The 25,092-nt window shown below is 43.4% G+C and overlaps 1 protein-coding gene across 1 annotated transcript; it reads right to left on the bottom strand.

Moving 5' to 3' along the window:
• Positions 1-677: 677 nt before the first annotated feature.
• Positions 678-12,464, bottom strand: KCNV1 (potassium voltage-gated channel modifier subfamily V member 1). Its single transcript, XM_068396951.1, has 3 exons — positions 11,983-12,464; positions 9,408-9,934; positions 678-1,189 (listed from the first exon to the last, which is right to left on the bottom strand). The coding sequence occupies exons 1-3, from the start codon at positions 12,462-12,464 to the stop codon at positions 678-680; spliced, it is 1,521 nt and encodes a 506-aa protein (XP_068253052.1).
• Between the last annotated feature and the right edge of the window lie 12,628 nt (positions 12,465-25,092).

The following is a 25,092-nucleotide window of genomic DNA, read 5'->3' as shown; positions in this document are numbered from 1 at the left end:
TATGGCACCTATTCCATGACTATTTTATACTTTGCTGCAGATCTTGCATCTGCTTAACAATTTCACCTATCTCCTGATACCCACCATATATCTGGTAGCCCTTTGCTTCTCTTCAAATGAGGAAATTCTCCCCCCAGGGTCTAGTAACCTCTTTTTCATGAAAATGGAGTAAAAGATGGGGACAAGAAAGGGAGTCAAGATGAAGCTCGTTATAGGAATGTCATAAATTTATTCAACAATTCACTCCCTTAGTCTTCCCTTTCCAGTTTTTCTTAATGTCTTTGACTTTCATTCTTCCAATGCAAATACAAATCTTATAGAAGTTTAAAATTCAAAACACCATGGCAATTTTCACTAAGACTTTATTATTATACATTAGCACGGACATAAGGTTCATAGACAAGTGTTTGCATCTCTGTTTTACTTTGGTGGACCCGTTACTTCCCATCTCATCCATCGTGATCCAGTTCTGAAAGCAGGTTTCAGAGCTCCTTGAGAGACTCTGTATTACGAATCCTGCCTTTTGTATAAAATGGGTATCATCTCCATCTGTCCAAGTAAGTAAAACTCCAGTTGGAAAAGCAAATACACTATGTGGTGAATAATAAAAAAGGAGATGCTTAATACTACATTTCTGAAGTAGTCTATTTGCTATACAAGGCTAAAGAACTTAAAAGTCAAAACCAGAAATCATCTGCTCCACTGCTCCTTGTGCTTGCCCTCTCTCTGCTTTTTAACCGTAACATGTCCATGACACTGCGTGCATATATGTCTCGCAAATTAACATTGATATTAGAGTCGTCGGATGCGTTCTTCATGAGTTTCTTTAAAGCTTCACGCTGCCGAAGAGCAGCTTCTTTTATTTTCAGTGTAAAGTAACAGGCAGAAAAACGGTCATTTATTATAGCTATTGGCAATGCCAAAACCAGTATTCCTGATAGTATACACATAAAGGCCACTACCTTGCCAATGGTAGTGTCTGGTCTAATGTCACCATAACCAACAGTTGTCATGGAAGTTGTTGCCCACCACCAAGCACCAGGTACGCTCGTGAAAGTTGTGCCTGGCACGCCTTGCTCAACAAAGTACTCCACAGTGGAAAATATAGAGATTCCTACAGAGAGGAAAAGCAGCAAAAGGCCAACCTCCTCATAGCACTGTGCGATAGTCATCCCAAGAGACCGCAAGCCTGAAAGAGAAGAAATGCTGTCAGTAGACCGATTCACGTAGCTGCCATCATAACTTTGCGAAACATCTCTTATTTGAAAGCTGACTGCCTTATATTTTTGCTTTGACTGCTAGTGAACATTCCTTAAGGAGTGCTACTTTCAACACTACTGGGAAAACATGATTTAAAGAAATAATTAAAATGTTAGACTGAATCATTGACATCATCTCTGTTTCCTTAATACAGAGCATAGAAATTTGACTCATTACTTATCGTTTGAACTACATACGCATATAATTTACAAAAACTAACCAATCTTGATTTAGTAATTGGCTATAACAGATGACCTAGCACAATTTTCAGTAAGTTATCTAAATAACCATTAAAAAACACACTAAAAACATCTGCTCCCTACTTTCAGTCTGAATGCGTCAAGCTCCTATTTTCTAGCCATTGTCACATTTTTCTTTTGCACCAAGCAACACTTACTTATCAAATTCGTGTTCCCATGTGGGTGCTTAGAGTGCAGTTCAGTCACTCAGTAACTTTTTCTTTGCTAAGGACTGTTTTCCATCCTGTTCTCATAGCCTCTCTTTGACCCCTCTTTCCCCCCAAAACCTATCAATATCTTTATCTGTAGACATCCAAACAAATGCAGTATTCCAGCAGCAGTTGCATTTCTGCCAAAACCGGAGATAGCAAAGCCTCCCAGCGCAAACATGGTATTCTCCTGTTAATTCACTAGTGTACTGCATCAGTCCTATTGCCCATGTGCTGCACAGGGAGTTCGTGTGCAGCTGGTCGCTCTCCATAACCCCCCACATTCCTTTTAGAGCTGTGACCTGCCCAACCAAGCAGGAAAGTAAATCCAGTAATATTGCAATGGATAAATGTTGTACACATAAACAAAGAAGGAAGATAACAGGGTGCCAACTCAGCTGAGACACATGGGAGACTAAAATTATCTTTTGAATCACAAGTGATTTTGGATTGGTTTTTAATACTGTTCTTTAAAAATGTGCTATGTTTTCTTTAATAAATGAGAAACACACAATGCTTATGAATTATCCTTCATGGGGTACACTTCTAACTAAATCAGTGTTTGCAAAATAGCTTATTGGAGTCCTGCCTCTGCTTGCAGACTTCACATGCTCAGTAGGGTAATAAGCAATTTGATTTGCTTTGCTTTCCTCAATCTCAAACTACAAGATGTTAAAATTTCTTCTTGCTTTGGGCTCTTTCTCTTCTCCTTCAGGGCTAATGGGTTTTAAAGTTTTTGTTTATGTACAGCAAACAGTGGCAGTACATACTAGAGTTTGTAGGGAATGTTTCCTTTTTCAATGTTTTCTTCAGCCAACTCCAGTTAAGGGCTTGCCCATATCCAGGTTTTATATTACTATAACTATGATCTGTTGGTTGGTTATTATAACGATATAGTTTAATTTTGCAATGCAAGAGGAATACAATGTATCAGTGTAATCTTTTGTCTGTTAATATGACTGCCCCCACATTTTGAAAATGCACTAAGATAAGCAGTGAAAAAGCTGTGTGAGACAATCACAAGGATCCAGATCAAACTCTCATCTTCCAAGGAACTCACTATCATCATCCATTTCCCTGTAAAACTGCCCACTGAGCAAGGCAGAAGAATAAGTCTTTTCAGGTGACCTAGGAAGAAAGCACTCCAATTTAAAATTGTTTCTGTAGTGCTTCTTTTCAAAGCATCAATGAGTACTGTAAAAGCCAGGGTTTGCACCTTATGATGGACCTTGAGAATACTATAGGTAAAAAACAGTGCAAGTCTCACATAAACCAGGTCAAGATAAGGAAGAATAAGGCAGTGACTGCTAACAATTTGTACCACACTGATGACACCTTCAGTAAAATATTTTTCCTATCGTTAATTATTCTGTTAAGGAGTCTGAATTTTTTTAATTATTCTTAGTTCTATTATCCTAACCTAAAAAAAAAGTAGTGAAAAACTGCAGAAGGTGCCAAAGAGTGTAACAGAAATGATTCAGTGTCTGGAAAAACAGAGCTTAAGCTGTCTCTGTTATCAAAAAGAAAAACAGGTATTGAAGAGTTATCTTGGTTATCATAAAGGAAAATAATAACCAAAGAACCCTTTAATTTGTTAAAGGCAAAGCAAAAAAAAAAAAAAAAAACCACGAGAAACTACAAGAGTGCCTGGACCTTGAAACGAAAAAAAATTCAAATTAATTTGGTGAGGATACATAATCACTACAACAAATTATTAGTGAGGTGGTGGTTCTCCATCTCTTCATGTCTTCAGATGAAGTCAGGAGACATTTTTAGACAAATCTAAGAATCAGACAACTTACTGGAATCCACAGCTCATCAGTTGGTGTATGCAAAAAAATAGTGTATTCTGCTATATTATTTTGTAACTTTTAAAAATGTCTCTGAGCCCTAGCACACAGCCAAACTAGGGCTGTTCCAGCACAAACACCTCAGCAAGTTTTATGACTTCCTAGGAGACCTCCTTGCCAGGAGCTGTAACAGCTTGGTTAGTCATGCTGGAAGGTGCTAAGGTGCTGTAACAGACCTGGAAAGGGGCAGGCGAGCAGCCCCAGCCCTGGGGCCAGCAGGAGGAAGGGGAGTCGTTTCTGCCATGCAGGTCAAGTTCCATCTCTCTATTGTCCAAAAGGACATGGCATTACAAGCTGATCACAGAATCACAGAATCAATCAGGAGACCTCTGGGATCATCGAGTCCAATCATTGCTCTGACACAACCCTGTCAACTAGACCATGGCACTAAGTACCATGTCCAGTCTTTTCTTAAACACATCCAGAGATGGTGACTCCACCACCTCCCTGGGCAGCCCGTTCCAATGTCTAATGACCCTTTCTGAGAAGAAATGCTTCCTAATGTCCAACCTGAACCTCCCCTGGCGAAGCTTGAGGCTATGTCCTCTTGTCCTATCACTAGTTGCCCGGGACAAGAGGCCCACTCCCACTCCACTACAACCTCCCTTCAGGTAGTTGTAGGCTGCAATAAGGTCACCTCTGAGCCTCCTCTTCTCCAGGCTAAACAACCCCAGCTCCCTCAGCCATTCCTCATAGGTCAGACCCTCCAGACCCTTCACCAGCTTGGTCGCCCTCCTCTGGACTCGCTCCAACACCTCAACATCTTTCTTGAAGTGCGGGGCCCAGAACTGAACACAGTATTCAAGGTGCGGCCTCACCAGTGCCGAGTATAGAGGGACGATCACTTCCCTAGACTGGCTGGCTACACTATTCTTAATAGAGGCCAGGATGCCATTGGCCTTCTTGGCCACCTGGGCACACTGCTGGCTCATGTTTAGCCAGCTGTCAATCAGCACCCCCAGGTCTCTTTCCACCAGGCCGCTTTCTAACCACTCTTCCCCCAGCCTGTAGCACTGCATGGGGTTGTTGTGGCCGAAGCGTAAGACCCGGCACTTGTTCTTGTTGAACCTCATGCCGTTGGTCTCGGCCCATCTATCTAACCTCTCCAGATCCCTCTGTAGGGCCTTCCTAGCTTCCAGCAGATCGACACTCCCACCCAGCTTGGTGTCACCTGCAAATTTACTGAGGGTGCACTCCATACCTACATCTAGATCATCTATAAAGATATTGAACAGCACCGGCCCCAGAACTGAGCCCTGGGGAACACCGCTAGTGACCGGCCGCCAGTTGGACTTTGCCCCATTCACCACCACTCTCTGGGCTCGGCCATCCAGCCACTTTTTAACCCATTGAAGAGTCCACCCATCCAAGCCCTGAGCAGACAGTTTGTCTAGGAGGATGCTGTGGGAGACAGTGTCAAATGCCTTACTGAAGTCTAGATAGACTACATCCACAGCCCTGCCCTCATCTACTAAGTGGGTCACTTTGTCATAGAAGGAGACCAGGTTGGTCAAGCAGGACCTGCCTTTCATGAATCCATGTTGGCTGACCCCAATGCCCCGATTGTCCTGCATGTGCCATGTAATGGCACTCAGGATGATCTGTTCTATCACCTTGCCTGGCACCAAGGTCAGGCTGACAGGCCTATAGTTCCCTAGATCATCCTTCCGACCCTTCTTGTAGATGGGCGTTACATTTGCTACTTTCCAGTCAGCTGGAACTTCTCCAGTTAACCAGGACTGCCGGTAGATAATAAAGAGTGGTTCGGCAAGTTCATTTGCCAGTTCCTTCATTACTCTGGGGTGAATCCCATCCGGGCCCATAGCCTTGTGGGTGTCCAATTGGCACAGCAATGTTTGGGATCTTCCGTTTACACACAGCATTTAAATCATCCTAAATTTTTGGCCCTAAAAGTGCTGAAGTTTCGCTTTTTCATGTATCCAGAAGCATCACATCCTGACATACGCTACAGCCTTCTCTCAAACATATGCCCATTGCCCTCACAAGTAAGAGGCTCGCATCCTATCTCTCCTCAAGGAGTCAATCTGTAAGTGCTTCCCAGAGGAGGACCAGCAAGGCTTCACACAAAATGTGGCCCCAGAAGGAAACCAACAGCTGAGGAGCATCAGAGAACGTGAAAAATGCAGGTTCAGTTCTCACCTATTCTTGCAGCTGCTCACATCTATATTTCTGGTATCTCAGAAGAACAGTCTCACCTTCTAGCTATACATTTTCTGGGTAGAGGTACCACTAATTTCTCAGTTGCTCCTTGATGAAGTATAGCACTTTGCATAAGTAATTACACACTCACTCCAGTCTAGCTCCAGTGTTCCTAAGCATCACATCCCTCCTATTAGCTGGGTTCAGCTTTCAAAGGGGCAAAAGTGATTCTTCCATTTCTTTTTCTGTCCCTTCCCCACAAAAAGGGTTAATCTGTCATTTGTTTAAAAATAAAGTGAAAAAAAGAATTGATGTTACATTTTTTCCTAACTCATTTCTGCCCCTGAGAGCAGAGCCAGGCTGCTGTTGTGATCCCAGCTTTGCTATGGATGTGCACAGTATTAGAGATGTTCTCCTTGTGATTGTCATCAACCCTCCCTGGTGAAAGAAGAGCTGCTGCCTGCAGCCACAAATCTTCTCATCTCTTTTCTTCTGATCTCACACTCCTCTTGCCACACAAAACAGGTGAGCAGTGCATGAAGCTTTGTTTGGCCTGAAAGTGCAGGAGTTAGAGAGGGGCTTCACTGGGAGGTAGATTTAAGCTGCCAGATCCAAGGTAAGAGAGCAGAATTGTTTTGAGTGCTACTCCTAAACAATGAGATTTATCAGGACTGCCTAGGTATGTGCAAGGAGGATTGTGTCTGTGCATAGTATTTACGAGGTTCATTTTATACTAGCAGCTGGGATTAAGGATGTGTTTAGAACCACATTAACAGAACTCGCTTCTGCTACATACCACTAGTGATCAGAAACAGGGCTTCAGATCTGCGAGTGTATGTTTCTAGTTTGATTTATTAGGGCTATGTTTCATCTTAGTAGCAGCATCTCCTCTGACAGAATATCAAAACAGTGACTTTCTACATTTAAATGACACAGATTTGATTTAGTGTGCTGAGCCTAAGTGGGCAGCAACTCCGAGTTACCAAAGAAGCAAGCACAGTGACAGCAATGCTGCTCTGGATGGTTTAGATAGATACATACATCACTTCTTGTATGTTGAAATTGGTGCTTTGGTTCCAGGAGAAAGATTACAGCTCACTTACACAGTAGGAGACTGGATTTTTATATAATTAATTGACTGCTACCTAACACGGAATTACTAAACTCTTAATGGCACTTAGTACTGTGATATAAACTGTGGTAATATTTTAATGAATTTAAGAATAAATAGACACAAAAGTTTTGAACACCCCTGAAGGTTAATGTACATGAAGTTAACAGTTATTACACAAGTGTCTGAAACATCTGGTTTCAAGTTGATAGAAAGAGTCTTAGAACTCAGTTTCTTGCATTCATTCTGTAACACTAAAATGAGATAAACTGGAAACTTTATAACTAGAATCAACATACTTTTGGATGACTATCTTGTTATTTTGCACAAAAGTGCCTTGAGTTCACGTCTTTTTCTTACTATCAAAACACCATTAGAGAGGAATGAATTCACATTACAGCTGGGGTAATGTGGGTAGCAGCCTTTCATGCAAGAAAAACCCACTAAACCCTGCAAAAAATATAATGAAGCAAAACAAACTCACTGGCAGACTGAATCATTGTAAGCTCCCTTTCAACTACTTTCTAAGGGACAGTTATGCATCAGTATAGGCATAATCTAGGGTAGGCGAGTAAGATGAAGATACTTCCCAAATCACTATGATTATGCTCAGTAGTATTAAAACCACTCCCTGCCACTGGCAGGCAGATTCACTGTTCTATTCAGTGGGAACAAACATAAAGAGACACATTGTGCTGCTGCAAGCACACTGTAATGCCTGCTGGAGTAGGGCCAGTTCGCAAAGAGGGTGGAGACGGCTCTCCAAAGAAGAGAAGCGTCAATCCATTCCTGCTCCATGGCCGGAAATCTTGGAAGGGTACATTGAGTGCCATGTAAGAACAACCATCACCATCTTCAGAACAGGCTAATAATGCAGGACAGAGACCATGACTTACTATTAGGATCTGAGTTTTCAAAGCTCCAGGTGTTGGCTGAACATTTCTGCTGACAAATTCAGTGCCATACTCAGCACTGATTTAAGTGGGAGCATAATGATATCACTTTGAAAATGCCAAGCACAACACCATGGCATGGAGAGGGTGTGGTGGGAGTACGGCTTTTACTCTTTCACATATCCAAATATGCACGTCATGAAGTAGTAATAAAAATGGGGTAAACACAGGGGAAATCAGGTCAAGGGAGGTGATTCTGTCCCTCTACACTGCTCCTGTGAGACTCCACCTGCAGTACTGTGTCCATCTCTGGGGGCCCCAACGTAAGGAGGACATGGACCTGCTAGAGCAAGTCCAGACGAGGGCCACGAAGACGATCAGAGGGCTGGAGCACGTCTCCTATGAAGACAGGCTGAGAGAATTGGGACTCTTCGGCCTGGAAAAGAGAGGAAGGCTCCAGGGAGACCTTCTAGCAGCCTTCCAGTACCTGAAGGGGACCTACAGGAAAGCAGGAGAGGGACTTCTTACAAGGGCATGTAGTGATAGGATGAGGGGTAATGGTTTTAAACTGAAAGAGGGTAGATTTAGCTTAGATATAAGGAACAAATTCTTTACTGTGAGGGTAGTGAGACACTGGACCAGGTTACCCAGAGAAGTTGTGGCTGCCCCCTCCCTGAAAGTGTCCAAGGCCAGGTTGGATGGGGCTTTGGGCAACACGATCTAGTGGAAAGGTGTTCCTGCCCATGGCAGGGGGGTTGGAACTACATGATCTTTAAGGTCCCTTCCAACCCAAACCATTCTATGATTCTATGATTCTATGATTCTGTGATTTCCAGCTTCCTCTAATAAATTCTGACTAGAAAGCGTTACCTTTTATGCCTTCCCTTCACAACTCAGAAAGAGAGAAAAAATGTTTTCAGAATTGCATTTCAGCTTCCACCCTACCCCTGCTTGCTGTTCATCCATCTCTCTGCTGACCTGTCAGAAGTGCCTGGACACAAAGGGCCCCACACCAATGGATGAATGCTGACTGAACCTGACACTGCTGCTCTGAGCTGCACCTAGGTCCATTCAGTAAACAGCCCTCAGCTGTCCTCCATATATCATGTAGATACCAGTGTGTTCAACAGGGCCATAGAGCCTCTCAACCCACTGCCCAGTATGATTCAGTTTTAATACTTTTCTTGAAACATTCTCTATCCTAGTTGTTTTCAGGATCTATGATGTAGACAAAATCATGATATATTTCTTTGCATATAGTTCTTAACAAAATGTGACAGGTTAAGACTATCATTAGTGGGCTTTTGATAATACAAAAAGCGTGAGTCAATGATCTCTGCTTCTTCTCTTGCTCCATCCTTAACCAAATCAACTCAAATATACGTTTGTAAATTTATGACATTGTGAATGACTGGTGGATGATTTACAGTATGCAACTTTGGGGCCCGTTTTTGTAATTATTCTGTGCAAACAATATACATTGGCTTTATGAAGAACTAGAATTTATTGGAGAAGGCCCCTGCTACTCAATTATCAATGTCCATAAGTAAGATTTCAGACGACATTACTGCTAACATTATATTGGGTAAAAAGGTTAGGCAGAAATGCACGCAAAATGGGGGACCGTGCCCAGGAACAACTGTGTAGGCAGCAAAAAGAAGTCCCACTGCCATGTCCGAAAGTACCTGTTGAATGTCTTCCCAGCTTCAGCATCCGCAGGGCTCTGAGCAGTCTCAGCACTTGGACAATGCGCCCCACATTCTCCAGTTCTTGGGAGCTCTCCCCACCACACAGGCTCTCCACCAGCAGGGTGATGTAGAAAGGTAAAATAGCAAGGAGGTCTATGATGTTTGCCACACTCCTTAGGAAGCGACACCGATCCCGTGCACACAGGAACCTCAGAACAAACTCCACAGTGAACCACGCAATGCACAGGTACTCTAGGGCATCCAGTAGCGGTGGTGCCAGCCAGCTTAGCTCTACTGAAATCAAAGCCATGGTGGCAATGGACACAACAACAAAAGCCATGGACAGAGTGCCGAAAGTCCTGGCTGCTGCAGAGGAGCCAGGCTTTTCCAAAACTTCCCAAAGTTTCTGTCTGACACTGGGACAGAGGCTACCAGAAAAGTCCTCTTCCTCATCTTGGGCATCCAGTTCTTCTGCATCTTTCTTGATGTCTAAGGCTTCACTCAGCTCTTTCCTCCTGAAGTACCTGCCCAGAAATCCCCCCAAAGAGACTTTTAATACCAATATGTGTATGTTTTTCTTATCCTCTACCACGTGAAGCATAAGAATACACATTAACGCATATCTTACGTGAGCTCAGAAAACCCTGATGTCATGCATATGGTTGATGATTTTATTACTTGAGACCCTGCAGTATGTTTCCATTGACCTGATATTTCTATTCCCTCATTTCACATCAGTGACAGTTTGTATGTGCAGAGTAATTTTATTCTGATAGCGTGTTATTTATATGGATCATGTTGACTACAGTAGGATCTGCTGCATGACTAACATGCATTCTTGTAAGCAATCCTGGCACAACCAGACCCTCTGTTTCTAAATTTTCCTGAATTTTATTAATTATATTGCATTTTTATTACATTGGTGTGTATCTGTAATACTAAAAGGGAAGGCATAATAAAAGCCATGCAGTTCATGGATGAAGTTCTAAGACACAGTAAGACTGCAAGTTATCTTACTTTCTTCAAATATATGGGTCCTCACATAACAAAGTGCACAAGCATCTGTGACGAGTAAAACTTACAGATTGTAAATGCATAGTTGAGTGCTTTGTTAGAGCAAAAGTATATCCACAGAACAATTTCATGAAACAAAAACATTCCTAAAGTACACCAAAAAAATCCTTTTCTTTCGTATCTGTGTTTCTTGACTGCTGGAAATCACAGAATGTTAGGGATTGGAAGGGACCTCGAAAGATCATCTACTCCAATCCCCCTGCCGGAGCAGGATTACCTAGACCATATCACACAGGAACGCGTCCAGGAGGGTTTTGAACGTCTCCAGAGAAGGAGACTCCACAACCTCTCTGGGCAGCCTGTTCCAGTGTTCGGTCACCCTCACCGTAAAGAAGTTTTGCCTCATATTTATGCGGAACCTCCTGTGTTCCAGCTTGCACCCATTGCCCCTTGTCCTGTCAAGGGATGTCACAGTGAAATCTCAAGCCTTAGACAAAGGGGCTATGCAATTTTGCCTTCATTTGATACACAGTTACTTCTGCATATGCCAAAGAGGTCTGTAGCTCCTTGTACCACCAAAGAAGTAGGAGCTTTCCGTTACACATACCAGGGAAGGAAGAAAGAGATGAAAACTAGGATCCAACTCTCTCAGCTGCAGAACTGAACCATGCTAAGGTAGGATAAATATAGTATCCTTTTGGGGTGGGGTTGCTTCTTTGTTTCTTTCTAATAATTTTGCTTTAGATAAATGGCAGTTATACTCTAGCGAACTCATTTCTTCAATACTAACAAACAAACCAGTAACACTAAAAACGGTGGCAAAAAAAATTAACTGTAAACAGAAATGTCCTGGGGGTGGTTCAGTCCCAACCCACCTTGTTCCTAAGATGCCTGTTACAATTTGTCACCAGTGAGCCATGTTCCCACTGTTGCTGCCCCCTCCCTGTAAGATCCATGTGCGATGCTTCCCATCACGATTCCTCCTGGAGCCATGCCACCCACACTCAGCCTGGCAGGTGACCACCCCCCCTTCTGCTTTTCCAGCTTGGATCTGGAAATCCTCCATAATGGAAAGCGCAGGGTGCGGAGGCTCCAAACCCTGCTGGCACCATGTGTGACTCCACATCCAATCCCTCTAACTTCTATAACCTCAAACTGGATGACTGAAGGGACATCCCTCCTTTCACAACCTTCTTCATCTCCAGTATTGTCCCTTTCAAACATTTTGAGCTTCCAGGGCCAGTCCAAAGCCAGTACAGGACAACCCAGACCCTGCTCCTGTTAGGGTCTCACTATCTTGACCCCACTGCCAACCTGTCCCTCAGCAAAGGTCAACAGTGACCTCACTCAACACACCTGCTCCCATTTCCTACGCCTATCTACCTCTAGAGTAGGATTTCAAGGCTGAAGTCATCCAGCTTTGAGCACGCTTTTCCCAATGCTCTGCTGCCTCACCTACCCTCACTGCTGGATCTCTCACCTGAATGTCCCTGCACGCAAGTCAACGTTGAGCTCACCCAGCCCACAATCCTACGCGCTGCATCTTCCCACAACTCACCGGTCTCTGCAACAGGAATCAATGCTGAGCTCATCCAAACCCCAGTACTGGATCTCTTGCAGGAAGGAGAGTGCACAAAGCTGCTCCATCACATGCAGCCTCCCTGTCTGATAGTAATTCAGGATGTAGTGAAATGCCTGTGAGCTCCGGTCAAAGAAATATTCATTCTCCAGAAGGTTGGCATCATCACAAAGCTCAAGGAGACCAGAGGCCACATCCCGGGCAGCAGAGACCACTACAGCCAGTTTGCCAAGACGGGTGTCAGGGTAGCAAGACAAAGTTTGCTGGGACATCACAAAGCGGCTGCCTCCTACATTGATAGTAAAGAAGTCCAAGGAGGGAACGACCTTCTGGAGCAGAGGCCCCTGCTCTTCCTCACTGGAGAATACACTGGAGTCCAGGGAGCCCAGGGATGTGCTACTCCCGGGTTCCTCCAAGGATGCTTGGGAAGAAAGAGACATGCAGCAGGGAGGCGACTTCATCCTGTAGCTGCCAGCAGCAGCCCACACTCTCCTGGATCGAAAACACAACAAAGCTGCAGAGAAGACAGCCCCGCCGGGGCGGGGGGGTGGCCGGGCCAGACTACAAATGTAACACTTCGCTTTGGCTACCGTCCCAGGGACACCTCACCGTCCCGCTTCCTCCAGCGACGCCTCCGTCTGAGGCGGAGGTCAGGCAGGGTGTGGAACAGCCCAGCGCTGCCTACACCTGTGAGGATACAGCAGGAACAGCGGTACCTGAGACGGCGACACCTCGTGCTCCCCGCGCCGGCAGCCGTCGGGAAGCGCCCGGCACCATCCGCCCGCCATGTCCCCGCCGCTTCACCCTTCATCGCCAACCGCTGGGTCCAGGGCGGAGGAAACCAGGCAGGACACCACAACACGGAACACTGCCTTCAGCCGGGGCCGCCCCGACAGCATCCCGAGGGGCTGCGCCGCTGCCCGGCCGCGCTCCGCGCCCGCCCCGGCCCTACAGCTCCGTCCTCGGCCCCGGGGCACCCTCCCCTGCTCGCCCCGCGACCGCGCTGCGCCCGGAGCCGCTGCCGAAGTGGGCCCCCGCCACCGCCGCCGAGGACCGGGCGCCTCAGCGCGGCTGCCTCCCCCTCGGCCAGCCCGGCCGCCGCCCCGCCTTACCTGCCCGCCGCCCGGCTGTGCCGCCCGCGGCTGGGCGCCGGCTGCCGCCGTCCCCACGCACGCAGCCTCTGCCCGCTCCCCTGGCTCCAAACTTCTGAGCAGCATGCCGGGTCATGTGCTGCGGGGGGCAGGCGGGAGCGGAGGGGCTGAGCGGACGCGGGGCGGGCCGGGCCGCGCCACCGCCCTCCCCGCCGCGGGGCCGAGCCGCCCCGGCCCGGCCCGGCCCGGCCCGCCCCGCCCCGCCCCGGCCCGGCCCGGCCCGGCCCGAGCGCCGCTGGACCGCGGCGGGTGCAATACCTGGGGCAGGAGGGTGGGGTAGGGCGGTGCGGGGCCCCTGCCTGCCGGCCGGCAGCACCTACACGCTGCGGGGGCTTCCTCCAGGGACAAACCAGACCTGCAAACTTCTCCAAGCGAGTTTACGGGGCGATTTTGGAGCCGCCCCCCCCCCCGCCCTTAATATACGTAAACCCAAACGTGTTTCTAAATAGGTGATGTATCCCCACTTATGCTACTCCCACGGCCACAAGTCTGAAGTCGCTCAAGTAAAACAGTCATCGTAAAGGCCAGTCGATGTACGTGAAAGAGCCTATTTTAACTTAGCTGCAGTCAGCCTGTTTTCTGAAATACCCTGGAATATCTTTGGCACCGTCCTGTGCTGACTTTCTAGCTCTTCAGCAAAACAGCGTAAGAGTGAGGTTCACCCTCCCTACTAGTTTTCCTCTTCCCTTATGAAACAGTTATTTCTGACAAATTCAAAATATTTGCTTTTGCAAATTTGCGTTTTCTGCCACCTCTTACTTCTCTCGGGGGCGGGCAGCTGCCTGCCTTGTGGTGGAGCCTGCCAGGAGGGGAAATTCTGTAGCACACAAAACGTGGCTTTGTGTGTTGTGCCACCAGCGTTGTGTGTCATGCCACCGGCTTTTGATCCCCCATCACTGCTTGCATACAACTCCATCCAGTTACATAGCTTTCTCGCATTTATTTCACAAAGGTCTTATAACAGTTCATCTTTTAGATAACGGCAATTTTCTGTATTTTACGTGAAGATTAGCTGAACACTTACTGTATTGCAGTGTTGCAACACTGGCAGCAATCTCTCTGCTCAGCACTTGCTGGTGTAGAAATCTGCTCCGGGTGACTGCTGGCAAAAGCGTTCACTGATGGGAGAGAATCTGGAGGAGATCAGCAAGGATGGGGTTTGGAAGTCACAGCCCAAGAAGAAAAGGTAGGGTGGCATAGCTATGGTGGAGGGGAATGGGCATTGTAACAGTCTTCAGATATGTAAAAGGCTGCTCACAAAAATGAAGGGTATAATCCGTTCTCCTTGGCCACATTAGACAGGTGAAGATGTAATGGGGTTGAATGACAAGAAGGACATTTAGGGTAGCCATTAAGAAGGTTTTGGTGAAGCAGTGGAGGAGGTCATCTGGGACGTTGGTCTCTGTCGCTGGTCATCAAAGAACTGACTGGACAAGGATCTGTCAGGAACAGCAGAGGTGTGGTGCTCCTCCCTTTTCCTGAGGCAGGCTGGAAGGGTTAGATGACCTTCTGAGGCCCCTTCTGGCTCTATAATTCTGTATTTCAAGTGAGTAATAAAGAAAAATAGTTGCTTATTTGCATAGACATTCTACTTTTATGGTTTAAAACAAATTGAAAAATAATTGAAGTGAATAATCACAAAAATGTGACTTCATTTTCCATCAAAACTAGCAGCAACTGCTGTTATGAAGCCAGCTTTCAAGTATAGCCCATTTTTAGTCCAGGATTGCCATTCAGGAGTGTAGTCCCTCTGATGGATAGCACTTAAGATAGCACTTAATTAAAAGTAATAATTAAAAAATTCATTAAGACCATCAGTAAGACCAATTCATTAAGACCATCAATGAGAGGTAAGTACCTCAGAACAGCAAGATGCCTTATTGAGTGTAATAGACTCATAATTGTTCAGTCATAAAACTATTCACCCAAACTCTTTTTAAACTCCTCTTTTCAGCAGTCTTTCTTTCCATTAGCTGGAAAGACTTTTTCAGGCGTATTTTCTCCATTAGAAGGGAGTTCTGGAAACACTCCCCTCCCATCACCATAATCCCAAGGACAGGTACTTCCTCTGTTAGTCCAGATCCACTGTTGTTTCTAAGAACCTGACTAAAAGTTTTGATTTTGTCTAGCCCAAGTCTAATTCACAGCATCATTAAAACTTTATCAGTTGTTCTGAAAATACTACGACGTATCATTTTCAGCACATGTGTAAGACTTTGAGATGCCAGGTTCAGTTTTCTGTTTACCTGTGTCCTTTATGGAATAATGACTGTATACAGGTGTATTTATGTCACTTAAAAGTTTTTTTTTTGTCTGATTATCAAGTGTTCAAATGCAAGTGATTTCTTCAAAGTGCTAGAGGAAAGCCATGTGTCAAGGCTACACTCTCCATTAGTTCTGTGCACTTAATGTGCATTCTGCATGCTCATTTCTGACTGCAGGAAAGTGACATCATCAACAGACTTCCATAATGTCAGTTCACAACACCACAATTAGACAGGAGATCTGGGCATGATATAGTATCTCACTTCTGAGTTCTGGCTTTCTGCTAGTTGTAAATTTAGATTTCGTTAAAAAAAACTTTTAGAAAACTGTTCAGAAAGTTATTTTCAAATGTACCAGTAAAATAAAGCTGGAACATTTCAAGAAAATGAGAAAAATATTTTATGAGTAGAAAGGCTCAAAAATAGGGGATTTAATTTTTTTTACCACTAGAGACACAAGAAACAGGGACTTCTGGCGCATTTTTCATTTTCTAGGGAACTCTTAAAGGATCAACTATTCAATACTCCTTCTCATTTGTACATGAGGAACCAAACCAACAGCTTTCATAATTTTATCATTCCCTTGTCAAACCTGCTCAGGCAACCATATTCTTAGGTCACTGAAGTAGTGGCAAAAACTAATATAACAGTACAAAGAGAGACGTTTGGTCTTACTCACTCTGCCAGTAAAGTGCTGCTGCTGAAGTGAACCATGGACATTTTCAAGGCGATTTGGCTCATGGAATTTCTAACGTTGAATAGAACCACGTCTGCATGGTTCAGAGATGTGATTCAGACTGAAGGGGTTATACAGTACTGCTTTGTCGTGTCAGGAATACCTGTAACAACTGAATGGTAGTGACATCTGTCTGAACTACTGTCTTTACCAATGCTCCAGCTGGTATTTCCCTGGTATGATACACTGACTGAAAAACCAGATTTCATTATTTCAAGAGACAGTACAGAAAAATTTTTGCTGGAATGCTGAAATATGAGTTGCAACCCAGTATGTCTGTTGTGGGAGTTGAAAAATTTGCTTCAGCAGAAAGCCAGCTGTTGCAAAAACCTCTTTTATAGTATATTTTCTCAATCTCCTGTACTCCTCATGTTGAAAGCTATGATTTTATGGTAATTGTGTAGTCACTTTTTCCTGCTGGAATACTGCGATATACAGGAAAAAGCCAGGATGTGCAGGTCCCAAAATTTGTCCTTATCTTTTCCAATAGCCTTGATTCTCTTCTCACAGGAGTAGTGCTTCACAATCAACTGATTGCAAGTTACTGTATTTTCTGACACATTAAATTTCCAAATTTTTAAAGTGTTTTGATCTAATATATTAGTCTGTATTTGGAATGTAAAATCAGAGTGGCTCTCCTGGACCTTACGCGGTAGAATAAAGGGAAAAGGTTAGGTAAATAGTATGATAGGTAGAACATACGTAGGGAAAACTTTCTCCAGGAACATCTTCATAGTTTCCAGCAGCACAGGGACTTGATGACCCAGAGGTTGCATAGCACTTAACATGTTTAATAACCTTTCATGTTGCTGCAAATTAATTTTTGAACTCATTTCTGCTTCGATGTCGCCAACATTTTGTGCAAGGTTCTCCACAATTTAACTGTGCACAGGGTGAAATATATCACACAGTTCTATTAAACCTTCCTTTGTTATGGTGCTGTGACTGCTGAATAATGGGGTCCTGCTCATGTTGCCAGCACCATTCATGATTTTGGAAGTGGTCGGTTTCAATAGTATATCTTTACATTTTTTATATGGATCCAAGATTTGTCAGTAATACATCATATCAAGGGTTAAAATTCATGGATGTTGGCAGTTCCAGTATTTGTCTGTTGCAAATCTCAGACAAGGTGCAAGCCATTGAGCCCTGAGCTCCACTGGATTCCACACTAGACGTAATACATCTCCAAAACTCTGTTCCCTTGACACAGATCAAGAATCATGTCCTTAAAATGACAGTGGTACTGTCTAGATCCTTGCTGAATCTTCCCCTTTGGTTAGTGTGAAGCAGTGCTCTTCGGGAGCAGTTGTGGTTCCTTTACAATCTAGTTATCTGAAGTCTGTCCTTCTTTTGTATAGTCTGGGAGCTGCTGTAACCTCACTCTTGCAATAACGAGTGAGAAAAGATGAAACCTAGAAATTCTCTAGACAACTCTGCTGTTTCTTTTGGCAAGTGAAATAAGAGCTTATTAGAACAGCTTTATTCCCTCCAGGGATATTCTGCTTTTCTTGTGGAAGTGGTCCAGCTGAAACCAGCCAGATCTCACTTTCTCTGAGCTAACTGCATAGAACAGACAGATCAGAAGAAGACACACAGTTTGGTCCACATTGTGTGAAAACAGTTTAAGAGAGTATGGAATCAGGGCTATGTTAAGAAAGCTGTTTTCAGTATCTTTGAACACTACCCACTTTCAGACCCTATTTATTTTCTTGCCTTTTACAATGTGGTAGGAAGTAAAAAAAGAGTAGCTGGGGAGGTAGTTTTGTAGATCAACCTACACATATGAGCAGTTTTATTTTCAAAGTAAAGGCTAACATTACATCCACAAACTGCACAGGAAAGCAAGCTGCTGGTAGTTTCTGCTGAAATGGTATTGGAAATAGGCTTTAATATATAAAACTCTGTTTAGTAAACAGTGTGTGTAATGCTAGGCTGAACGCTAATTTCATTTTTATTAGATTGGTGCAAGGGATTAATAAAAATTTTGAAATTTTAATTTTAGCTGCATTATGCCAAATGCCCAAAGTTCTCAGAGACGAATAAAAGATATGCAATCAACCTGGCTGTTGACCTACCTAATGCATTTTTTAGGAGCTCTTACTCCATTCTCCTATCACTGAACACGTACAACCCAGCGGTGACGAGGAAGATTACATACAAATATCAAGAGGAAGAATACTTCTCTTTAAATAGGGACACGGTTTGTTACTCTGAAGGAAAGCTCCAATGACTTAGTATCCAAAATAATGCCTTGTTCAAAAGAAATTTTAAAATAGATCAAAGAGAGTGAAGTCATTCAGCACAGAATGAGATTTAGATCAATCAATCTGAGATTTAAATCCATATTATCAGAGACAGAATCAACTTCTCTTCAGAAAAACCTTTTTAGCCCTCAGCAAAAGAAACTAAAGTTTTGGACATTGAATGCATGCAACAATCTATGTACTGTTCCTGCCACTGTTCCTGCACAGGATTACTTGTTTTATTCAGCAGCTAAACTCACTGCTCAATCAGCCAACTAGCAAAGCTTTTGGTCTTCTTCTTAAGTAAACTTGAAATTACTTATCCTTCAGATGAAATCTTCTAATCTGGCAAAAGTCAGTTCCTTTCTGCTAGCAATCAGGTAAACTTTGCAGCTTTTAAATTCATTTTGTATTCATTCCTTCCTGTGGTATGTTCCAGTGACTATTTTTACTCTTTGTGTTTCTTCACTGGTTTCCTCTGTGCTAATTTACCACACAAACTTTTGCTTTCCTTCAAGACCACTCACACCTTATTACCTGAGTTATTTCTTTAGCTGTATCTAAACTGAGTTGCAAGTGCTTACCTTAGTGCACTCTAGATTGCTGGTCTCTAGTCAACAGTGCAAGAACCTGGCTGGACCATCTTCTGGGTCCCTTGGGAATTTCAAACCAACATCAATGCTCACTGCTTTTCTCCATGGACAGTTCACAGAATCACAGAATCACAGAATGTTAGGGATTGGAAGGGACCTCGAAAGATCATCTAGTCCAATCCCCCTGCCGGAGCAGGATTACCTAGATCATATCACACAGGAATGCGTCCAGGCGGGTTTTGAATGTCTCCAGAGAAGGAGACTCCACAACCTCTCTGGGCAGCCTGTTCAAGTGTTCAACTGGTCCTTCTCTGTACATCATTGTTACTTGCCACAAAGCACAATGTCAGTGATCTCACCTAAATTTCATTTGCTTTAAATTCTACTCATAAGGCTAGCAAAATTGTTCTGACCCACTTCATCAGTTTTAACTAGATTTCTGTGATTTGTGGAACAAGTATTATCTTAAGGAATTCTTTCAGGATTAGTTTTTATTTTATTTTCACTTGAATTCCCTTATGCATGAAAAATTTAACAGTAGCCAGTGGCTGCACCCTGTGTCACGTTTTGTGTCCCCTTCCCTATGCCAGCTTTTGTCCTCTTGCCTTGCCTTGCCTTGCCTTGCCCTCCATTCCCTGCCCTGCTCTTCTCTTCCTAAATTTTTGTCCTGACGTCATCAGGTTTAATAACTATACTGAACTGTATGAATGAACTCTTTCCTGCCCCTTTCTTGCTGCTATTTTAATAACTTCCAGAACCTTGGTGACTCAGGGCTCAATTCATTCATTGGAGCTGACTGCTTTGAGCTTCTTCAGCAACACAATATGACTGCCAGCCCCTTTAAGCTGCTCTGGGATAGAGTCTGTCTCTGTGTGAGGGAAACCTCTGCTGCTTGTCTGCTTCACAACTGTTCCCTTTTCATGGCTCCAACTGGCGTATATGGCTAAATCCTAGCTGCCAGGCTGGAGTCTGTAGATTGGATGTCATTAGCTAATTCTAAAACAAGGCATTTTTTTGGAAAGTGGTTTATAGCAAATTTTGTCTCTGGCCTTTGCTTATGATGTATATGCCTTTTAAAACAGGGCCTCCCTCCCTGTTTTCCAAATCACCTGTCAAATTGTCCAGATGAGGGTTTATGGTCTGGATAGGTTGGAGAAGGATCATTCTCAAATTATTTTTCCTTGTTGTTATTTTCTTGCACTTAACGCATCATATTCAGCTCAGCTGCTTCTTACCATAATGTTACTTACCTGTGCGCATCTCATACCACCTTACATGTACAAATGTGCTTCTGCTTCTTGGCCTCCACTTGATTCTTTGGGGAAGCATGGATCTTTTATATGTCTTGCATCACATCTGCTAGTTCTAAGCTGATATCTGAGGTACCCTTAGGAATATCAAATGGCACTAGACACCTGCACTTAAAAAAGTTAAGCCCAAAATATACTTGTTAAAAGAATGCAAATACTTTATAGTTAAATGAGTAAGATTTCCAATATAGAAAGTCAAACCTCAAAAGATCTCACCTAAGGCTAATTATTAATTTAACCCTACCCAAAGATTTTCCTTGAAATGAAACCGTTACTTTTACTGAAGCAATTCCTTTCCTGCTGTTTTCAGTCTTTTTCTTGGTTGTGAGGTATCAGCCCCACCTAGTGAATGATTAATGAATTTTTAAAATACAGCACACCAGAAGACTTACAAGCAAATGCTCAATTTTTTCTGGCCTATATTTTCTGTTTGTCCTCTTAAAGACCTCAGTGACTCTCGTTTTCACTGAAGCGATATGTAAAATATACTGATGGAAGTGAAATCAGAAACAGGCCCAATGGTTTGCTCTCACATGTTATGGGATTAGTTATAATGCTCAACAATTTTGGTGTTGTGGTATGATTCAGAGTACAAGAAGCATCACAGCAGTACAAGTTTTGGAGCACAGAAGAGAGAAAGAATATTCCTTTGTTCTCCAAAGCTGTGAAAGGGAAAAATATGCTAACATGTTAAATACATCACCTAACTAGGTAGTTATGCCGTAATCAGTGCACTGAAATATAATGGGGAGACAAAGTAGTATGAGCAAGTTTAAAGGTACTGGGTCAGATTCTTGGTTGGAATAAATTAGAACAAGTTTGAATAAATTAGAATAAGCTTCTTTGGCTTTAGGCACTGCTTTTATGTATCTGGGAACATGGCTTGCTAATACTTGAAGGAAAGGTCTTGCTAATAGCAGATAATTGTTTCTGCTGTTCCACTCAGTTTATATGCCCTTTGAAGAGTTTAAAACAGCATGAGCTTGAATTTAATTTAGCTTAAGTAAGTTTAAATTCAACAATTGATTTTTTTAACTCCAATTTAGTCTTGTATGGCAGCAGAATAGCCTAGAACATATCCTAAACATCAAACTCCTGAAACCACATGAAGTGGCTTTTAAGGGACTTAGCTTTACAGACTTAAGTACTTAGATTAGATTAGAATGTTTTTTCCTGGGTTTTCTATGTAGTCCTTTACTTCCTACATCTGAAAGGAGGTTTAGTACAAAACAAGTTTTGAAAGCACTAGAGAGTTGACCCTCACTAAAAGAAGATGAAGATCAAGGGTTTGCAGCTGTGAGCTACTGATCTCAGCAGTATGGGTGAGATTTGGCCTTCTCCTGGGAGATCCAGCAAGAACATGTTCTGCTTGTGCACCACTTGTGCATCAACGTGTACCGCTAATGGTGTGTACACTCTGTGCCTCACAAACAGGGACAGTTTTGCCTGTACCAATTTTCCACAGGCAGCATGTTCATAAGGGATGCTGAACAGCCAAGAAATGGAGGCAATTGCTAAAAAATTCTACATCACAGCCTTGCACCCTCACAGCTGGCTTGAACAGCGTCTCTCTAGATTTCTTATAGTAGACAGGGAGAAAGGGTAACACATTAACTGCAGAGAGAGCCTAGGGAAATTAATATAATTGAACCACTTGAAAAGGGCACCAAAGTTTACCTGCTGTTCATAAGCAGGTCACTAGTTTCTGTTAATTTCATTTAGCAAACCTTGATTAGACAAGACTTGGAAGGACAGAATCACGGGATGATTGAGGTTGGAAGAAACCTCTAGGTAATGTGATCCCTGCAATATAACTGTTAAGATATTATACCAAAATGCCAAGATAAGTCTCCAACTTGGCTTTTCAGTTATGAACACAAATACATTTTTGCATTATCAGATTCAAATATTTCAGTAAGCCTCTTACAGTGTTTCAGTAATGAAATAATTTTGAATTTTATTTTTATTAAACTATATTTTCCAGTGCAGCCCAAAGATAATGTTTGTATATAAAATTTTCCCCTGGGATGAGATTCTCTCTAACTCCATTTATGGGTAATCACTCATTTATTATGAATCCCTACTTCAAGTTCTACAATTCTCTTAAAAATCTCATGTTATTTTCCTGTTTTCTGTAAAGTCTTGGCTCTAGAGCTCCTGTGATGTTAGCAAATAATCTCATTTTTCATTGTAATACAAAGTAAAATAGAAGTCTTGGCTTTCACTTTTGTTAAGAAAGCATTGATCTTTTGTTCATAATCCAAACTCAAAAGAGAGAATTAAAATAAACTATTTAGTATTCAAAGATATGCTTCTTAAAAGATCTCATGGGATTTGAATGCTTTACATTAGTATTTTAGCCCATGCCTGGCCTCACTGGAGACAGGGTTGGGGGATGAGGTGTGAGAGAGGTGTGTGTCAGGCTTCTTGAGCTGCTCCCCTGTCACCAAACCAGGTGGCAGTCAACACATTGCCTCAAAGAGGAGAAAGACATGGCTTGCCCTGGACTTTCTGCTTTGAAAGTTTTCAAGGACCCTTTAAGATTTTACAAAATATTATAATATGTAGAGTAACAGCGGTGCCTTTTCGCTTAGTTTGCCTGGCACTCCTCAGCAGCCTGATGGGGCCTACTGTGGTGTTTCCATGGTGCCTCATGGTGGAGGGCAGGCTGGAGTGGTGCCCTGCTCTGTGGTGATGGCACAAGGAAGGAGTGACAATCACAGTCAGATTTGCAAACATATGCTGATGTAACATCCTCTGTTTCATACTTTATGAATATTTGACCCAAAATGAAACAAATTTTCTTAGTTCAGTCCAATAAAAAATAGACCAACACATCCTCTGTTCCCATCCAGGGATCTCACACTTTTGATTTGGAAATACATTTTTGATATGAAAACCTTCCCTGGGGCCAGGATGGCTCTGTGGAGGGAGAACTCTGTTTTTGTCTTCAAGATTATGATCCAAGTCACTCACCCTGAGAAGGAAGAGAGTCTGCGTTTGAAGGCCACCTTGTGATTAATGGAAATGGAAAGATTTTGTACAGCAGAGAGGAACTGGTATTTAAACAGACAGTTGTTCTTCTGATAGTTCACAGAATCACAGAGTCACAGATTGGCTTAGGCTTAGGCTTCATAATCATAACCTGTAATTAGTTACCCATCGCATGGCCCAGTGACTTGTGAAGTGTTTGTGCTTCAGAAATTTGGCCTCAATGTAGGAATAAGGGCCTCGAAAAACACATATCAGCTTTCATTACAAATGTAAAGGGCAGAAGCACTCAAAAGTGTCTCATAGATATCAAACAGGGAGCATGTGTTTTGGGGCCTTTTCCAGAGGTGGTTATAGCTGACACTTCTACATATGAACCATTATGCCTATAGCTATTGGTGCTTAAAAATAGCCAGACTGCTCCTGCTCCTCATTCATGAAGCATCTGATTATTTCCAGCCTTTTGGTAAATCTTTCAGTAAGAAGCTGTTGCTCTTAAGATATAGTAAAAGCTGTTTTTCCTTTGTCATTACAGCTTTCATAGATAGTACTGAATGTGAAAGGAGAAGAAATTTCAGTTTTGTTGTCTTATTAGCTATGTGATGATGAGCAGTTTTAGAAGAAATAATTATGTGTGCTTTGTAGTACGGGGAAAACCGGGGGAGGCGCGCTCGCGGGTGCTGGGGAGCGGTCCGGAGTAAGCTACGTGATCTCAATGTGAGTATGGAAGCTTCTCGTCTATTAACAAAGAAAGCAGTGGTTATATAGACTATGCATATGTTAATCGCGCGCCCCGATCGCACTTGTGATTGGTCCATAGGTTTACATATTCAGAGCCGTGACTGCCGCCTCCCCTCCCAGACGTAGTTTTGCTTCCCGCAAAGCAGGCACCACGAGGTTCTTTGTTCTGCTCCGTGCAAGGGGAGTGCAAGGTCGCTAGCTCTGGGCTTAACCCTTGCTCAAAGCCTGGGTTGCTCAGACTGCTCAGTGACTGACACAAGATCGTGCCCTTTCTCACTCAACCAAACCTCTACAATTCCCCCTTCTTGTTTGTGAGCAAGCCAGGCCTGATTCACAAGTTTCATTAACGCTTTCTGCAAACAAGAAAATAAACATGGTAACATTAACAATATAACTGCAATCACAAGAACTCCTGTAAGAACCATTTTTACCAGTTCCGTCACCCATCCGATTTCTCGGGGAGGTGTGGTTTTACTGATCGGCTCGGCACCCAAAATGGTCCCTGGTCAGTGGCCACGCACATATATCCCCGGCCACTAAGGATCACTGGCACCGGTCCTTTCCACTCCCCTGTAGCAGGTTCCCGATAAAACACCCGTAACTGAGGTATAATGGTGTTGTTATTAAATTTCAACTGCTGGTGATGTACAACAACCGGTGGTTCTTCTTGGTCCCCTGTCAAACACAGAAAATTCAAAGTAAACAACACTTTATGCAACCACGATGTTGGATCAGTATCTACCTCCTTCTGTCTCCTTAAATATTCCTTTATGGTTCTATGGGTGCGTTCGATGATCCCTTGACCTGTCGGGGAGTGTGGTATACCAGTAACATGTTTCACTCCCCAGCGTGTTAAAAATACACGAAACTTTTGGCTGGCGTATGCTGGCCCATTATCTGTTTTGATCTGTTCTGGCACCCCCATAACGGCAAAACACGCCAACAAATGTTTACAAACCTGTTGCGCCTTTTCTCCGGACATTGCAGATGCCCAGATTAACCTCGAGAAGGTATCTACTGTGACATGTACATATTTTTGTCTCCCAAACTCTGGAAT

The sequence above is a fragment of the Nyctibius grandis genome, chromosome 3 (assembly GCF_013368605.1).
Source record: "Nyctibius grandis isolate bNycGra1 chromosome 3, bNycGra1.pri, whole genome shotgun sequence".
Lineage (NCBI taxonomy): Eukaryota > Metazoa > Chordata > Aves > Nyctibiiformes > Nyctibiidae > Nyctibius > Nyctibius grandis.
The sequence above is the reverse complement of the archived record's forward strand: the minus strand, read 5'-3'. Positions and strand labels throughout refer to the sequence as shown.